Source organism: Microcebus murinus, chromosome 17 (genome assembly GCF_040939455.1).
Source record: "Microcebus murinus isolate Inina chromosome 17, M.murinus_Inina_mat1.0, whole genome shotgun sequence".
In the NCBI taxonomy this organism is placed as follows: domain Eukaryota; kingdom Metazoa; phylum Chordata; class Mammalia; order Primates; family Cheirogaleidae; genus Microcebus; species Microcebus murinus.
This window is the reverse complement of record NC_134120.1, coordinates 230,961-249,393: the sequence shown is the minus strand read 5'-3', so window position 1 is coordinate 249,393 and position 18,433 is coordinate 230,961. Positions and strand designations below refer to the sequence as shown.

General features: G+C 43.8%; 1 protein-coding gene across 5 annotated transcripts; it reads right to left on the bottom strand.

Moving 5' to 3' along the window:
- Positions 1-1,084: 1,084 nt before the first annotated feature.
- On the bottom strand, positions 1,085-18,189 carry TXNL4A (thioredoxin like 4A). 5 transcript variants are annotated; one of them, XM_012788920.3, is made up of 4 exons: positions 18,096-18,189; positions 16,675-16,848; positions 5,132-5,235; positions 1,085-1,427 (listed from the first exon to the last, which is right to left on the bottom strand). In XM_012788920.3, exons 2-4 carry the CDS (start codon positions 16,825-16,827, stop codon positions 1,256-1,258), a joined length of 429 nt encoding a protein of 142 aa, XP_012644374.1. In that variant the 5' UTR covers positions 16,828-16,848; positions 18,096-18,189; the 3' UTR covers positions 1,085-1,255. The 5 variants fall into 5 exon arrangements, with proteins under 5 accessions (XP_012644374.1, XP_075849893.1, XP_075849894.1 ...); XM_075993778.1 differs by having other exon boundaries at positions 18,100-18,189; XM_075993779.1 differs by having other exon boundaries at positions 18,052-18,150.
- Positions 18,190-18,433: the final 244 nt, after the last annotated feature.

Here is an 18,433-nt window from a genome sequence, read left to right as displayed (position 1 = left end):
GGGATCACATTTTGTTTTTCCATCCATCTCTTGAGGGTTTCCACATTTTTGACTACATGAAGAATGCAGCCATATACAAGTTTCTGTGTGGACATGTGTTCAGTCCTCTTGGGTGTACATCTAGGAGTGAGATTGCTGATCAAATGGTACCAACATGATCAACTTTCTGAGGACCAGACTGCCCATTTCCCAAAGTGGCTGGACCATCTTATATTCCCCCCAGCACTGAGTGAGGGTTCTGATTTCTCTACATCCTCACCGACACTTGTTATAATCTGACTTTTTGATTCTAGTGACCCTAGTGGGTGTGAAGTGGTATCTCATTTTGGTTTTGATTTGCCTTTCTCTAATAGGCAATGATGCTCTGTATCTTTTTATGTGCTTACTGGCTTTGTGTTTTACCTTATTTAGAGAAAAATTAGGAGTGTCATATTGAATGTGTTGTATGCCTGGTACTTGAAGTCATATGGATTTTTTTCACCAACCCGTCACTGTAATATGATTTTCCATATTTTATACATGGGAAAACTAACACAAAAGATTAAACTATAAATTTTCATTTGAATTTTAAATCAATTTAAAAAGCATACACTCATTTGTATATTTATGTAAAAAATGGGTTTCACTCTTTTTAAGTACTCCTTATGTTTCAACAGTAACAATAAACCAGCCAGGTGCAGTGGCTCACACCTGTAATCCAGGACTTTGGGATACCAAGGTGGGATGATTACTTGAGGCCAGGAGTTTGAGACCAGCCTAGACAATACCTACGCAATAGCATCTCTACAAAAAACAAAATTAACCAGCTGTGGTGGTGCATGCCTGCTGTGTCCCAGCTACTTGGGAAGCTGAAGCAGGATTACTTAGCCCAGGGGTTGGAGGCTGCAGTGAGCTATGATGACTCCAGGCAAGGCAACACAGTGAGACCTTAACTCAAAAAAAAAGAAAAAAGAAAAAAAAAAAAAAGGAAAGAAATACAAGAGCCTCATAGGTAAGCACCTTAATCTCACTCCAAAGGTAAAGATAAGAATTCACTTTGACTACCAAAATCAGTTAATCTATACATGAAGTTTCGTAAGCACAATTATGACTGCTATCACAGCGTGTTTATTCCAGCTAGTTAAGGCCCTGTAGTCGTATCTCAGCAATCCTCCAGCCCTTGAGCTTCATGTACTTTTCCAAAGGCTTTAAATAATTCGAAACATCTCCACATGAAAGCAGCTCCACATGTGTCCACAGACTGCGGCTCCCGTGCTCAGTATCTGTATTTGGTGGAGTAGTCCTTGGGAGACACGACCAGGCCTCGGCCTTTGCGGGCCCCGCGGTACACAGTCTCTATGATGTCCACCATCTCCTGCTTGTCCTCCATGGCCCAGTTAATCTTGTTGTTGTTGCCGGTGCCCAAGTCAATCATGATGTGCTTGTTCCTGCGGAGAGACCAGGGCGTCAACCCCACACAAATCCCACAAGTCCATGGAAAAAGCCATATTTTTCCTGTTGTTAAGACAAGAACACATACACTCAAGAGAGTACTCCATGATTTAGGTAGAAGATGGGAAACAACCTAAATGTGATTTTTAAAGATGCAGTGCATTGTCCACCAAGCTTTTCCCATATTTTTCTGCACTTCTTTAGGACAAATATCCTAAAGATTAAAAGGTCAAAGGACACAGTCACTTGGAAAGACACTGTTTTCCTGAGGATTATATTAATTTGCCTGAAAAAAGCAATACATACATTTTTCATAGTGCTCTTATGAGCACCTGGCATACATTTTATTAAAAGTCCTACAATGGTGAAATGAAAATGACAGTTTTTTTTTTTTTTTTTTGAGACAGAGTCTCACTCTGTTGCCCAGGCTAGAGTGAGTGCCGTGGTGTCAGCCTGGCTCACAGCAACCTCAATCTCCGGGGCTCAGCGATCCTACTGCCTCAGCCTCCCGAGTAGCTGGGACTACAGGCATGTGCCACCATGCCCGGCTAATTTTTTGTATATATATATTTTAGTTGGTCAATTTATTTCTATTTTTTGGTAGAGACGGGGTCTCGCTCAGGCTGGTTTCGAACTCCTGACCTTGAGCAATCCGCCCGCCTCGGCCTCCCAAAGTGCTAGGATTACAGGCCACGGTGCCCGGCCGAAAATGACATTTTAAACTCTATAATTAGGGAAGTAGATAATTCTTTACATGTATATCTTGTTTTGTTTTGTTTTGTTTTTGAGACAGAGTCTTGCTCTGTTGCCCGGGCTAGAGTGCTGTGGCGTCAGCCTAACTCACAGCAACCTCAAACTTCTGGGCTCAAGCGACCCTCTTGCCTCAGCCTCCCAAGTAGCTGGGACTACAGGCATGTACCACCATGCCTGGCTAATTTTTTCTATATATTTTTAGTTGCCCAGCTAATTTCTTTCAATTTTTTTTTTTCAGTAGAGACGGGGTCTCGCTCTTGCTCCAGCTGGTCTTGAACTCCTGAGCTCAAACGATCCTCCCGTCTCAGCCTCCCAGAGTGCTAGGATTACAAGCATGAGCCACTGAGCCTGGCCTTGAATGTATTTATCTTTTAAGAGGCCAACTCAATGTGAAGATGATGAGGATGAAGACCTGTATGGTAATTCACTTCCACTTGATGAACAGTAAACGTATTTTTCTCTTCCTTATGATTTTCTTAGTAACATTTTCTCTAGCTTACTATATATTTTAAGAATACAATATATAATACATATAACATACAAAATATGTGTTCATTGCCTATGTTATTGGAAAGGCTACTGGACAATAGTAGGCTTTTTTAATAGTTAAGTTTTAGGGAGTCAAAAGTTACACTGAGATTTTCAACTGCATGGAGGGTCAGTACCTCTAACTTCCGAGTTGCTCAAGGGTCAATGTATACACAATGGAATACTGAATACTATTCAGCTATAAAAAAGAAGGCAATCCTGCCATTTGTGATGGTATGGATAAGCCTGGAGGAAATTATGTTAAGTGAAATAAGCCAGGCACAGAAAGACAAATCATCACATGATCTCACTCATGTCTGGAATCTAAAAACGTTGATCTCATAAAGTAAAGTAGAACAATGGTTACCAGAGGAAAGAGTGGCTAAGGGGGCAGGGGCTTGGAGAGATGTTGGTCAAAGAATATATATTTACACTAGCACTCTGGGAGGCCGAGGTGGGCAGATTACTCCAGGTCAGGAGTTCAAAACCAGCCTGAGCAAGAGCGAGACCCCGTCTCTACTATAAATAGAAAGAAATTAATTGGCCAACTAAAAATAAAATATACAAAAAATTAGCCGGGCATGGTGGCACATGCCTGTAGTCCCACCTACTCGGGAGGCTGAAGCAGGAGGATCACTTGAGCCCAGGAGTTTGAGGTTGCTGTGAGATAGACTGACGCCACGGCAGGCAACAAAGTGAGATTCTGTCTCAAAAAAAAAAAAAAAAAAAAAAAAAAAAAAGAATATATATTTACAGTTAGAAGGAACAAGTTCAAGAGATCTATTGTACAGCATGGTGGCTAAATTTAATGACAATATATGGTATTCTTTTTTTTTTTTTTTTTTTTTTTGAGACAGAGTCTCGCTTTGTTGCCCAGGCTAGAGTGAGTGCCGTGGCGTCAGCCTCGCTCACAGCAACCTCAAACTCCTGGGCTCGAGTGATCCTTCTGCCTCAGCCTCCCGAGTAGCTGGGACTACAGGCATGCGCCACCATGCCCGGCTAATTTTTTTTTTTTTATATATATATCAGTTGGCCAATTAATTTATTTCTATTTTATAGTAGAGACGGGGTCTCGCTCTTGCTCAGGCTGGTTTTGAACTCCTGACCTTGAGCAATCCGCCCGCCTCGGCCTCCCAAGAGCTAGGATTACAGGCGTGAGCCACAGCGCCCGGCCCAATATATGGTATTCTTGAAAAATGCTAAGAGAGTGGATGGAAGTAGTCTCACCACAAAAATAACTATGTAAGGTTATGTGTTTGTTAATTAGCTAGGTTTAACCATTCTGCAATGTATATATACTTCAAAACATCATGTTGTACACAATAAATACATACAATTTTATGTCAATTTAAAAAATAAATACATTAAAAAAATTTAAAATAGCCTGGATTGTTTAGGTGAATCTAACTAATCACATGAGCCCTCTGAAAGCAGAACATTTTCTCAGGCAGAACTCCAAGCTGGAGAGACCCAACATATTGGTGCTGGCTGTGACAACTCAGGGTCCCCAAGAGCAGAGAGGCAGGGCCCATAGCAGCAGCAAACAGATCCCAGACCCACCACCACAAAGGACAGGCCTCAGACCAGAGCCTGAACGAGTCAAAGGGGATTCTTGCTCAAACCCCTCAGACAAGCACGCTGTCCATGACAGCTCTGGCCTGCTGAGACCTTAGGCAGAGACTCCAGCTGACCCTACCTGGACGTCTCGCCTACAGAACTGTGAGGTAAGAAATGGGTGTTGATATGAGTTGCTAAATTTGTGCATGTGTTAACACAGAATATAAAATGAATACGCACCCTACACAACCCACCTAGACCTTCCTTACCCATTAGGAGGCTCTACCTTTGGAATATGGTCTAATGCTTATATTGCTATTTACCAACCTCTATGGTAACTATAGTAAGAAACTTTGACAAGTAATAACAATTTCAAATGATGATTTCTTTCCAAATTAAATCTGCACGATAGAATTTTTAAGCTGATAAAATAATCTTGTATTTATAAGCTAAGTAATTAATTTCAGGTTTTCCCCTTGGATATAAAAAAAGGACATTAAATAAAATCATTGATATATTTAATAACTGACTTACTTTAAAACATTTTTAATCAACAGATTATAGTTAAAGGTATCTTAAATGTCAATAAGAATGTCTTCCATTTTATTGTATTAATACTTTACATAGGTTTCCAGGCAAAGTTGTGTCAAAAGGGTAATTTGTTACTGAGCAAATACTAAAACTTGAATTCTTACTTTGAATTTTTTCAAAGTAAGAATTTAAAGGATCCACAGTGCTTGCCTGGTGAAACAAACTGGACTGTGATAGAACCATATAACCCACTTTCTTCTAAAAATATCTCAGGTATATTAAACTTCGACAACAATATTCCGTTTAAATAACAACTTTTAAGATAACGTACCTGAAGAAAAACATGACGGTACATGGATCATATAACTCATACATTTTGTTGAAGTCAGGTACTTCTGTTATATCCACAAGATAAATAACTGCAAAATTTTTCACCTAAAAGTAAAGGAGATTAAAAAAAACCCACTAAAATAACATTTTGATTTGGATTTCATTCTATAAAAAAAGTTATCAAAACAAAATCAAGAATTTGTGTATAACAGAAAAGTTTTCAAACTATTCAACATTTTTTCCCAGTAGAGCTAACACACAGGAAAATAGTACGCCATCGGGACCCTCAGTGGCTGGCTACTTAACCTTGCGTCAGCAGTCCTCAGAACAGTTGGGAACAGCTAAACTTCGCTCAGGCAACAAGTTCTCAAAGTCCTGTGGAAAACACCCACAACTATGAAATTCACACTGATCTAGTAATAATCTATATGAACTTTTACAAATTTGTACTTTTACAAACACTTAACGACACGCATTAAACAAATGCTCTAAAACATGTCTGTAGAATCTAGCCATCTGGCCCCCATCATATAGGTTTGAAAACTTGAAAATACTAATAGTACTACAAATGATATTGTATACAGCAAGTTTTCTAAAATTTTTTAACTACAGGTTGGATCAGAGAAGATTTATGAAAACCAAAAAAATATAAAAGTAAAATCACCTTCAATCCCAACATCCAGAGGTGATTGACGTTAGTGTTTTTGCCATTCTTTCCCATCATTTTTTCTGGGTATATTTTAAAAAATCTGTTTATACTTCCCTAACAAAATGTGGTCATAATGTAATCATACTACATTTTGTATCCTGCTTTAAATATGAGCATTCTTGAACCTGGTGAGGCAGCTCACACTTACAATCCTAGCACTTGGGAGGATCACTTGAGCTCAGGAGTTTGGGACCAGCCTGAGCCAGAGCGAGACCCAGGGCGAGTGGTGCACACCTGCGGTCCCAGCTACTCGGAAGGCTGAGGCAGGAAGATCCCTTGAGCCCAGGAGTTGGAGGTTACAGCGAGTATGATGATGCCACTGCACTACAGCCAGGGTGACAGAGCAAGATCCTGTTTCAAAAAGACACGAGCACTCTCTTAGGTAAGACGAGGTCACACTGGAGGGGTGGGCCCCACCTAACATGACAGCTACGTGAAGACACAGCCCTGGCAGCACCAAGGACTGCAGCAAGGTGTCCACAGGCCCAAGGACATCAGTAGTTGCTGGCAGCACCAGATGCTGGGAAAAAGAGGGACACTCCCTGGCAGGCTTCCGAGGGAAAGTGGCCCTGCCAACACCTCAGTGTTGGACTCTGGTCTCCAGAATCATGAGAGAATAAATTTCTGCTGTTTTAAGTCCTTTAGTTTATGGTGTTTTATCATGGTAGCCACAGGAAACCAACACAACATGCACAACATTTCTTCATGTAATTCTAAAAACCTGACTATAATTTATAGAGGAAATAACATATGTGAGATTTGCATTAAATACTGTAGCCTAAAAAACGAGGGGTTAGATAACAAGACAAGTAAAATGTTGATAATTGTTGAAGCTGGATGATAGGAATGAGGGTCGCTATCCTCTCCTCTCTGCTTCTGGGAATATTAAAAATTAATACGGAAATTTAAACCACCACCAGAGAGAGGGAGGGACAGAGGGAGAGGAGAGAGAAAGAGGAACAGGGAGAAAGCTCACACTCGATGAGACCCCTCTGGCCCTGCAGCCTGGTGGAGAGAACCTTGATGAGACCCAGCACGCGGCACGCGCTGGATGCCTGTGCGTCCCACATCCGTGTGTCGCTTTTAAAAACCCAACTACACCTGCACATTTGTATCACACAAACTGCTGAGTTGGATTATTCTCAGTGAACACCTGTTTCTGAAACTCTGGTTTCCTGCAGTGTCCACAGGGAGAATGTGTTTGTTAGATCGCTAGAACCCAATTTTATCTTCATGATAAACTAATAAACTGTATTCTGGTTTTATTTAAAAACAAAATACCCTACTATAGAAATTAAGACCATAAAATGGTCACAGACATTAGGAAAGTGGAGGCTGTATGTCATTTTTATCCTTTCAATGCCTTTTTCAGGGAAAGAAACCATAAATACCAGTAAAAATTATATTAACTTCTAGAGTCACAAGGCAAATATTATTTTAAAAATCAAGTTGACAGGGCTATAAATTATGTACTGTAGAAAAAAGTAACATCACAAAAATTATCCTTTTTTATTCTATGTAAAAATATTAAATAATATAATCATTTGTGGTTTTTAATGATTTGTGGGCATTTAATAATCAGAAGGTAACTTGAGTAAATGTAATGTTTAAAGACAAACATGTATCTCCTCTTGCCTTCAAGCTCTGGCCCATGGCATCTAACCCCCAGGAATTCTAACAGAAGCAGATGATCACACCAGCTCATGTCCTACTATTTCATCACGAGTTTCAGGAACATGTGAGAATCCACTATGTGCAAGGCACTTCTCACTCATGAATTCTAATTTTTCCACACCCCTAACCAGACTTTGTTAATGTTTTACATTTGATGAGATTAAGGCTCAGTCAGGTCTCACGACGCCCAGCCACATGGGGAAGTGGCAGAACTGAGTGGCAGAACTCAACCCAAGTCTGGATGAGATTTCCTAAACTGAGCCTTGAAGCAACCAGCATTCCCACATGCGGCAGGAGCCGGGGCCTAGGGAGGATAAGGAATTTGTCAGGCTAAGAGAATTCCACGTGTGAAGAGAAGATCTGAGAGAGCAGCCAAGTCTCAGCTGTCACACCCAGAGCAAGGCAGCAGAGGTGCATGGAGAGGCTGGAATCGCAAGCAGGGATGCAGCCGCAAAGGACCTTTTATACTTAAGGAGCCTGGGCTGTTATTTATTTATTTTTAAGTAAGGCAGTGTGGGTAAAGAGTTTGGTTTCATACACACCAAGTTTGAGAAAACTAAGGGAACATCCAGAAAAAAGTTATTATAGGCAGTGACGGCACAAGCTGGAGCTGAGCAAAGGAGTCTGGGCTGGAGAGAGTCACCTCACCGCTGCCACCTGCACCCAGCAGTGACCCCAGCCAAGGCAGCAGATGTCGGGAAAGGAACAGCCGGGAGGTGCACCAGGGAAGGCACCCTCAGAACCCAGGACAGAAGACTCCAGGGAGGGAGCTGTGCCAAACACCCCCAAGAGGTCAAGAGGGGACAGAAAGCATCTGTGACTCGGGCTCATGGAAGGTCACAGCGACAATGGAAGACTGCAGGGACTGAAGCCGCAGGGAGGACTAGAGAACAGAGGTGTTCAGTGTGAACAGGCAGGAGCTGAGAGAGAAGGTCTGGAACAGGCAGGCAGAGGGAGGAGGTGCCTCTCCCCTGAGCACTGCCTCTCGGTGACATGAAAAATGCCATCTGTGGGCTAGGAAGAGGGGGGTCAGAGGAGCTAAGCCAAGCTAAGCGGAGCAGCAGGCCTCCAAGAGCCATCTTCAGGGTGACTGAGGGCACTCACCTGAGGGGCTGGGAAAAAGCCACTGCCACATACTTCTCTGCAGGGTCGGTACCTGATTTCCTGGCCAAAGTTTAGCCTGCCAGTTTTTAAGGTTCTGCCTACACCTAAATTTCACTAAGCAGAGATAGTCTCTTCTATCACTTTGCACATAATGAAACAATGAAAGACGGCATGGCCCATGTCTGCAATCTCAGCACTTTGGGAGGCCAAGGTGGGAGGATCATTTGAAGCTACGAGTTCCAGACCATCCTGGGCAATATAGTGAGACCTTGTCTCTACAAAAAGAAAAAAATTAGTAGGACGCAGTGGTGCGTACCTGTAGCCATAGCTACTTGGGAGGTTGAGCCAGGAAGAATGCCTAAGCACAGGAGTTCAAGGCTACAATGAGCTATGATCATGCCACTGCACTCCAGCCTGGGCAGCCAAATGAGACCCTATGTTTCTAAAAAAATAAAAATAAATAAAAATGACAAATATTGTTAACAACATTAAAGAATAACCAAACACAGGAAAAAATCCTGCCTCCTAAAGCATAAACTGCCAGTTCAAAGAAAGCCCAGGACACATTCCAGAGTTGACAGGAATTACTTGGTCGAGGAGACCCTATTGCCTCCAATCTCCCAAGTTAAAGCAGGAATTGACAGGAGAAGCCACATCCTCCTCAAAGTGATTAAAACATTTCATCTATTATTTTGTAAATGAGAGCATTTAACTATTCTAATTCAATGAGTTCACGTAATTTTCATACTGTAAATGATAATTTTATAATAAGATTTTGAAAAAATGCCTTATTTCTCCTTTTCTTCAATAATGAGCAAGAAAATTGTAGGTCATCCAAAAGTAAAACTGAACCACAACTAAGTGACACCACAGTACTTAATTTTTTTCTATCTTTCTATATAAATTATACCATGGTTCTTCAAATTAGTTTGAAGCCTCACAAGAGTAGAGAATGATATCTGCTGTTGCCACTGATTTATTCTCAGAACCAAACAGTATCTGACACAAACAAGGCACTAGCTAAACTTTAAGAATAAAAATGTTTTAAAAACTCAAGGAATATATCTTTTTTTTTCCTGAGACAGAGTCTTGCTCTGTCGCTCAAGCTGGAGTGCAATGGTCTCATTATAGCTTACTGCAACTTCAAACTCCCAGGCTCAAGTGATTCTCTTGCCTCAGCCTCCCCAGTAGCTGGGACGACAGGCGAGAGCCAGGACACCCGGCTAATTTTTCTATTTTTAGTAGAGACGGGGTCTTGCTCTTCCTTAGGCTGGTCCTGAACTCCTGAGCTCAAGGATCTTCCCGCCTCGGGCTCCCAGAATGCTAGGATTATAGGCGTGAGCCATTGCACCCAGCCTATTGTTATTCAAGATGTGTTTTTGGCCCAGCATGGTAGTACACACCTGTAATCCCAGCACTTTAGGTGGCCCAGGTGAGAGGATTGCTTGAGGCCAAGAGTTTGAGATCAGCCTAAGAAACAGAGGATTGCTTGAGGCCAAGAGTTGAGATCAGCCTAAGAAACAGAGCAAGACCCTGTTTCTACAAAAATATGGAAAAAAAAAAATTAGCCAGGCATGCGGTAGTCCCAGCTGCTTGGGAGGCTTAGGCAGGAGGATTTACTTGAGCTCAGGAGTTCAAGGTTCCAGTGAGCTATGATCATGCCATTGCACTCTAGCCTGGGCAACAACCCTCCCCCCAAAAAACCATGTGTTTTTGGAGGAAATGGATTTAATAATACAATCGTGAATTCAAACAGTCCTGCTTTAGGAGAGGGTCTAGTCCAATGTTTACTTAGGGGCAGTGTCCTGCCAGGAGGCTTGTGTACTTCTAGTAAGGACAGGACCCTCCTCTAGAACGCTGTTCCAGTCAGGGTAGTTCTGTGAGGAAATGCTAACATAGCGCCTCAGCTGCCTGTGTCTCTCCTCCAGAACTCACGTGCCAAAGCCAGTCCTGCTGCGGCTTGCAGGGACCGTGCTGTGCTGCTGCTACGTGGGCTGAGATGCAGAATACGGTAGTAGAGCTATTTCTCCTGAACATTTCACATCCACTAATAAATTTGCAGTAAACTAAAACTGTGCATTTTTTACATAAAACTGAAATTAAGCTAGGTGTCCACTATTTTTTTCTCCACTGTAAAAATGTTCATTTTGAAACTATACAAATGGAATGGAAAAGCCATTGGCTTGTATCAGCCCAGCATTTTTATTTTAAACAAGTTACATAACTTTAAATAACATATGGCTGGGCCAGGTGGCTCACGCCTATAATCCCAGCTCTCTGGGAGGCAGGCAGATAGTTTGAGCTCAGGAGTTCGACCAACCTAAGCAAGAACGAGACCCAGTCTCTACTATAAATAGAAAGAAATTAATTGGCCAACTAATATATATAGAAAAAATTAGCCAGGCATGGTGGCACATGCCTGTAGTCCCAGCTACTTGGGAGGCTGAGGCAGCAGGATTGCTTGAGCCCAGGAGTTTGAGGTTGCTGTGAGCTAGGCTGACGCCACAGCACTCACTCTAGCCTGGGCAACAAAGTGAGACTCGGTCTCAAAAAATAAAAACAACAACAACATTCTATCCAGAAGCACGGACCCCAGTTTAAACCCCAGTTCTGTGGTTTTCAAGGCAAACTAATTTGCAATGCCTGTCTCAAGGAGCCATCCTGGGACCCACAGGAGATACCCAACTTCCCAGCACTGTGACAGCTCAAAAAACAGAAACTGTTCATTCCTGTGTTCTCCTATCACTGGACATTTTGGATATTTCCAATTTTGCTAAAATTACAGCAAAATTCTCACTGAGCATAAAACTACATATAGTTGGGCTTTTTTTTTTCCTACTTAAGAGGCAGAACTACTGGCCCCTAAGGCATGATGACTCTTAAGGATCTTTCATATAATGCCAAACTGCTTTCTATAAGGATCAATTTTATTCCCACCTGAACATTATATGACTTTAACCCCAACCAGGTAATGCCACACCATTAAATGTCTTTTAACCTTTAATATACCTAAGTGATGGCCGGGCGCTGTGGCTCACGCCTGTAATCCTAGCTCTTGGGAGGCCAAGGCGGGCGGATTGCTCAAGGTCAGGAGTTCAAAACCAGCCTGAGCAAGAGCGAGACCCCGTCTCTACTATAAATAGAAAGAAATTAATTGGCCAACTGATATATATATAAAAAATTAGCCGGGCATGGTGGCGCATGCCTGTAGTCCCAGCTACTCGGGAGGCTGAGGCAGAAGGATCACTGGAGCCCAGGAGTTTGAGGTTGCTGTGAGCTAGGCTGATGCCACGGCACTCACTCTAGCCTGGGCAACAAAGTGAGACTCTGTCTCAAAAAAAAAAAAAAAAAAAAAAAAAAAATATACCTAAGTGACAATATGAACTGTTTTAATGGGTGTTTCTTTGAAGTTTTACTTATTAACCATTGGAATTTCTATTGTTTTTCAAGTTCATTGCCCATTTATCCATGGTGTTTTAAGTTTCTCTATTTGTGTAAGTCGTGTGTGTGTGTGTGTATTTAATCATAAGCCTATATCTAAAACAACATTCTGCGTACCGTATTTGTAGTAATCTTCACTGTTTGTTGAATAGTACAGATTTTTTTAAACCAAGTGCCGTATGTAAAAATTTCATTTATTTGCATTCTATAACTTCAATCCTATCAAGTTGTTTTTTAATATGTATTTTTTAAATCATCTCTATAAGAGTATTTTTTCCAACCTTGCTGCCTATTCATTTCATAAGCATGCTTTCTTTTTCTTCAGGCATGCCAGTGATCAGAGTGCTGAGCAGTCCTGCATGCCACTCAATCTATCTCTAAGTCACAACTGAATAACTCTACAGAACATACAGCCAAAGGCCACCACATGACTGCCAACCACCATTCCACACTTCTGTATGAAGTTCCTCAACCAGCTAGAAATCCACATAAGATTCTGGAAAAAGTAAAGTGTCAATTTTTACATTTTTAGGTAATTCATTTCAAAGCCATCAAAAAACTGAGTGCTAACTTTATTTTCTAAAATTAATACTTGCTCTGATTAGCCCATTCATAATAATTTGAAAATTTTGTAATGTGAGAGAAGTAATGACAGTAACAACAGTGGCTAATGAATGATTACTCAATGTGTCACTTGCTATGTGACAGGAAGTGTTCTAGGAAACCTTTACATTAAGTCAATCCCACAACCACCCTATGAGTTAGGTGCTATTATCTATTTTCTACAGATGAGCAAGATGAGTCACTGGGACAAGTCTGCAAAGACCACACAGCTAGTAAGTGGCAAGAGCAAAGCTCCAGTCTGCACTTCCAACCACACTTCCCACCCTTCATGCCTTCCTTGCTCCCAGCTACAAGCTTGTTTTGAACCAGAGACAAAAATACGTAGGGAACACCAAAATACACAGTTTGTTTCTACAGGACTCCTCATCTGGCTGAAGGTTGACTTCTACTGGTTCAATTGACTGTAATCCTTAATGTGATGTTTATGACAAATCCCCTACTATCATTCCTAAAAAGTTCTTAAAATGTACTATCGTAAATATCACCAAGGATATTTTAAACGCTATTTGTTTAGGCTTTTTAACACAAAATTTAAATGTCCTATTAACACAATTTTAACATAAAAATTAAATGTCCTATTCTTACCCAAGATGGAATTTAGGTAACAGTGAACCCCAAAGCATTGCTGTGAGACAAACTGTGTTTCTACAAAATGGAAAAAACAGCCCAAAGGTACATGAAAATAGTTCCTCATCAAAACTGTACATAAAATCAGCTGTTAAAAACTTCATTTTTTATTATCAGTCTTATCAAGTAAATTGTCCCACATTTATTAACAGCAAACTCTGGACATCTGTCAAATCTTTAAGCACATCTCCATGTCTTCAGACTAACTTTCTTCATTAAGTTCACAGCTCAAAGCTGATCCAGCATGCGGTGGGGACAAGCACCGCAGAAATAGCAAATCAACATAACACATTCCAGGAGAAATGGTATAATCAAGTCCAGCCTGAACATTTGGAACTTTACTCACTTTAAAACAGCTGGGTATCCAAACGGGGCTCGTACCAAGATGAGGAAGACCCCGTTATCTGCCATTTCTGCAGAGGGAGATTTTTAAATACAGAGTTACATTGCTCTTTATACTAAAACCTTAAATTGCAAAATTTCCTGTTGAGCTTTCCCCAAAAAGGGCTTCCGGAATTATGAGTTCATATTTTGCCCTTATACTAAGAAAGTAAAACATTGACACTTTTAATGCATTTAAAATTTGCACTTTAATAACTATAATATTGCATTAAAAGTTCATTAATAAAATAATCCAAATTTTTGGACCAAAAGAGACTAATTTAAAAGGCCAAAGAAAAATACCCCAAAGTGAGCCCAATTAAGCTCTCCTTATCAACAGGTTCAATACCAAATAAAGTGCGTGTCCACTAGTAATAATACAGTGATTCAGTCTATAACTGATATACCGGAATTAGAAAAGAAGAGAACAAATCTGGTAAAGTCCCCAGACACTTACATTAACATATAAACTCTGTTTCCTAGCTAAGAGTATTTTACTGAGCTTTGCTCAGATGTGCCCAGTCAAAGGCTCACATCTCTAGCCACCCAAGCCTAGTGCTGAGGGCAGCAGGATCTGACCACCACCTGATGTTTACTCCACCACCTGTAATGTAGAACAGTGAAAGATTCCAGAACACATATCTCAAGTTATTTCAAAGTCAATAAAGCCGAGAATTACTTATAGGGAAATTACTTTTAGTTGATTCATCACTGAATTTCAGCAGTATCTGCCCTTGTCCACTATTGCTTAAGCAATGGAAAACTGGTTCCCAGGCAGGCACTAACTCTCTCATTACTTCTGACCCCTGGCAGGCAGGATGCTCTGCATGTGGGAGAACTGCTGTTCTCAGTGATCCCCAAGTACCTCCTCAAGGCCTCACTGTCTCAGTGTCCTAGAGTAAGAGGCTGGGAAATAGCTGACAATCAAAGCATCCCTACTCTAATTTTGACCGCCACTGAGGGGTTTCTGAAAACTGTGGCCCTAATAAAAAAACAAAACAAAATCTTGCAGTCTTACTGGATTAAAGAAAAAAAAAATGAAAATTGTGGCTCAAAGTCAAAGTCACATCAGAATTCCCTGGGGAGCCTCTTTAAAAAGCCATTTCTGAGGCCGGGCGCAGTGGCTCACGCCTGTAATCCTAGCACTTTGGGAGGCCGAGGCGGGCGGATCGCTCAAGGTCAGGAGTTCGAAACCAGCCTGAGCGAGACCCCGTCTCTACCAAAAATAGAAAGAAATTAATTGACCAACTAAAAATATATATACAAAAAATTAGCCGGGCATGGTGGCGCATGCCTGTAGTCCCAGCTACTCGGGAGGCTCAGGCAGTAGGATCACTGAGCCCAGGAGATTGAGGTTGCTGTGAGCCAGGCTGTCGCCATGCCACTCGCTCTAGCCTGGGCAACAAAGTGAGACTCTGTCTCAAAAACAAACAAACAAACAAACAAACAAGCAAACAAACAAACAGCCATTTCTGGACCTCTCTCTAGACCTGTAGAATCAGAATCTCTGAGCTGCATTTTAGTAAGCACCCCAAGAGATACTTAGGACAACTAAAACATAAGAACTGTCCATAACACTCTGCCTCTCGAACTAAATAGGAGACAGTAAAAATTAACGAATGGCAGGTCTTTCCTTTCCTAAATATAAAATACATACTTCTTGGCTGGGTGTGGTGGCTCATGCCTGTAATCATAGCACTCTGGGAGGCCAAGGCAGGCGGATCGCTCGAGGTCAGGAGTTCGAAACCAGCCTGAGCAAAAGCAAGACCCCGTCTCTACTATAAATAGAAAGAAATTAATTGGCCAACTAAAGATATATAGAAAAAATTAGCCGGGCATGGTGGCGTGTGCCTGTAGTCCCAGCTACTCGGGAGGCTGAGGCAGAAAGATCACTTGAGCCCAGGAGTTTGAGGTTGCTGTGAGCTAGGCTGACGCCACAGCACTCTAGCCTGGGCAACACAGTGAGAATCTGTCTCAAAAACAAAAACAAACAAACAAACAAACAAACAAAAATATATATATATCCTTCTCTCTGTTAGTATTTACTCATAGGAGTGACTTTAACCCAGCCTGTACTAGCATCTGTGAAAAAAAGATAGCTTCAATGTTTCTAACTGTTCATTACAATGAATGACCTCTCAAATTGCTTATAGAATATGTCAAATATGACAAATATTTTATTAACACCTTAATATTTTTGTCTTTGCCCTATTGCTACAATTACAAAAACCCAAATAAAAGTTATCCTAAAACTGCCATAAGGAAATTAAAGAAAAGGAATTAAACCTCTGGTAATACAATAGTGTCCTACAAACAAATGCCACAGACCACCCAGTATACTAATATTAAAAATTCAGGGAAACTATTTCTAACGAAAGCACAATTCTATTTTCTCCTGATGTTTTCTGCATTTGAATCACTCTAAAGTATAAATCACATGACTTACAAAGAGCATGGCAGGATAAAGAAAAAAAAAAAAACCCTCCAAAATAAAAAGAACAGGATTTACTATGCTATTAACATACAAGTTCTGCTTTGTAAATACAATAAACAAGGAACCAAAAAAAAACGCCCCATTTAAAGCAAGCTATTTAAAGTGAGCTTTAACGTTCTCAATAAAGCCTGAAAATGTATTTTGTTCACTGCACTAAAAATTTTGAAAAAACACTATAACAATAGAAATGATTAACTTATTTGGGAGGAGGGAGATCATGAACCTCTTTAAAGTTTTAAAAATCATAGAAACTTCTCCCAGGAAAAGATAAATTATTCTGCACATCACAAAGGTAAGAATCTGCATATTGTTTCTTCTATTGGTAAATGGCTCGCTACATTAGAAATTAAGCCATTAAGAATGAGTATACGATACCGTTTTCAATCTCACTTTTAATTTACACTGCCACTGGCAAGGCAAAAGAAATCCCAACACAGTGACGTTACCCGGCAGATTGCGGACGCGACGCGAAGAGAGCGGGCTGCGTTACCTTCTCAGCTATGCTGTACAGAACCTCGTCCATTTTCATACAAGTGGGGTCCCAGTCGTGCCCGAACCGAATGACGACGACTCGGTCCTCCTCCGAGAGGATGGCCTGGTCTACCTGCCAGCCATTGTGCAAGTGCGGGAGCATGTACGACATCTTGGCGGCCGGACTGGGTGCCTGTGGAGGGGACACCGCTAGCTGCTTCTCCGCCGAGGTGCGCTCGCGGGGACCCCACCAGCAAGCTTCGCCAGCGCGGGCGGCCGCTGCGGGGCGGGCCCTCCAGGGCTGGGAAGGTGGCCTGGTCCAGAGGCCACGGGCAGAGGCCACTGCCGGGCCGGGCCCCCTCGCCCCAGGCCTCCCACCCCGTACCATCCTTATCCCCCCAAGTCTCCCTCACCCCCGCCCCCACCCCGTATCATCTTATCCCCCCAAGTCTCCCTCGCCCTCGCCCCCCGCCCTGTACCATCCTATCCCCCCCAAACCCCCCTCTCCCTCCACCAGACCGCCACCCCGTACCATCCTATCCCCCCACCCCCTCCTCACCACCTACTCCCTCACCCCGGCCCCCCACCCCGTACCACCCTTGTCCTCCCAGGCTCCCTCGCCCCGGTCTCCCACCCCGTACCAGCCTATCCCCCCAAGTCCCCCTCATCCCGGCCCCCCACCCCGTACCAGCCTATCCCCCCAAACTCCCGCTCCCTCCACCAGACCGCCACCCCGTACCAGCCTATCCCCCCACCCCCTCCTCACCACCTACTCCCTCACCCCGGCCCCCCACCCCGTACCACCCTTGTCCTCCCAGGCTCCCTCGCCCCGGTCTCCCACCCCGTACCAGCCTATCCCCCCAAGTCCCCCTCATCCCGGCCCCCCACCCCGTACCAGCCTATCCCCCCAAGTCTCCCTCGCCCCGGCCCCCCACCCCGTACCAGCCTATCCCCCCAAACTCCCGCTCCCTCCACCAGACCGCCATCCCGTACCAGCCTATCCCCCCAAGTCTCCCTCACCCCGGCCCCCCACCCCGTACCAGCCTATCCCCCCAAACTCCCGCTCCCTCCACCAGACCGCCATCCCGTACCAGCCTATCCCCCCAAGTCTCCCTCACCCCGGCCCCCCACCCCGTACCAGCCTATCCCCCCAAACTCCCGCTCCCTCCACCAGACCGCCATCCCGTACCAGCCTATCCCCCCAAGTCCCCCTCACCCCGGCCCCCCACCCCGTACCAGCCTATCCCCCCAAACTCCCGCTCCCTCCACCAGACCGCCATCCCGTACCAGCCTATCCCCTCAAGTCCCCCTCACCCCAGCCCCCTCACCTCGTACCATCCTTATGCCCCCAAGTCCCCCTCGCCCCCACCAGGCCCCCTAAGCTCCGCCCCCTCACCCCAGCCCCGCGAAGCCCCCTCACGAGGTCCCTGCCGCCCGCACCTACGGGCAGCGTCAGGGGCTCCCGCCCAGGAATTTCTCCCGGCGTGCAGGCGCCGACGCCGCGCGCGCGGACGCCGTGCGTGCCGACGCCGTGCGTGCCGACGTCGTACGCGGCGGCGGCGGGACTTTTTGGCCGCGGTTCTGGCCGCAGTTCTAGCCGCGGGTGGGGCCAGACGAAGGTGGGTGTTGGACGCTGCCTCAGTCGCCGACGCCGAGGCGGCCGGGGTGGCCCGTCACTGAGCTGGTTCCTGAAGGCTCGTGGGCTTCTCGTTTCCGTCCTTGCAGGCCTGGGAGCCGGCCCGGAGCGTGGGTGCCGGGCGGCCTGCGCGGCGGGACCG

Bases quoted from the DNA above. Each gene is read 5' to 3' on its own strand.
- TXNL4A (XM_012788920.3), bottom strand. From the start codon at position 16,827: ATGTCGTACATGCTCCCGCACTTGCACAATGGCTGGCAGGTAGACCAG. The intron at 5,236-16,674 runs GTAACGCAGCCC...CTTTACTTTTAG, and splicing joins TGTACAGCATAGCTGAGAAG to GTGAAAAATTTTGCAGTTAT. The intron at 1,428-5,131 runs GTACGTTATCTT...GTCTCTCCGCAG, and splicing joins ACCGTCATGTTTTTCTTCAG to GAACAAGCACATCATGATTG.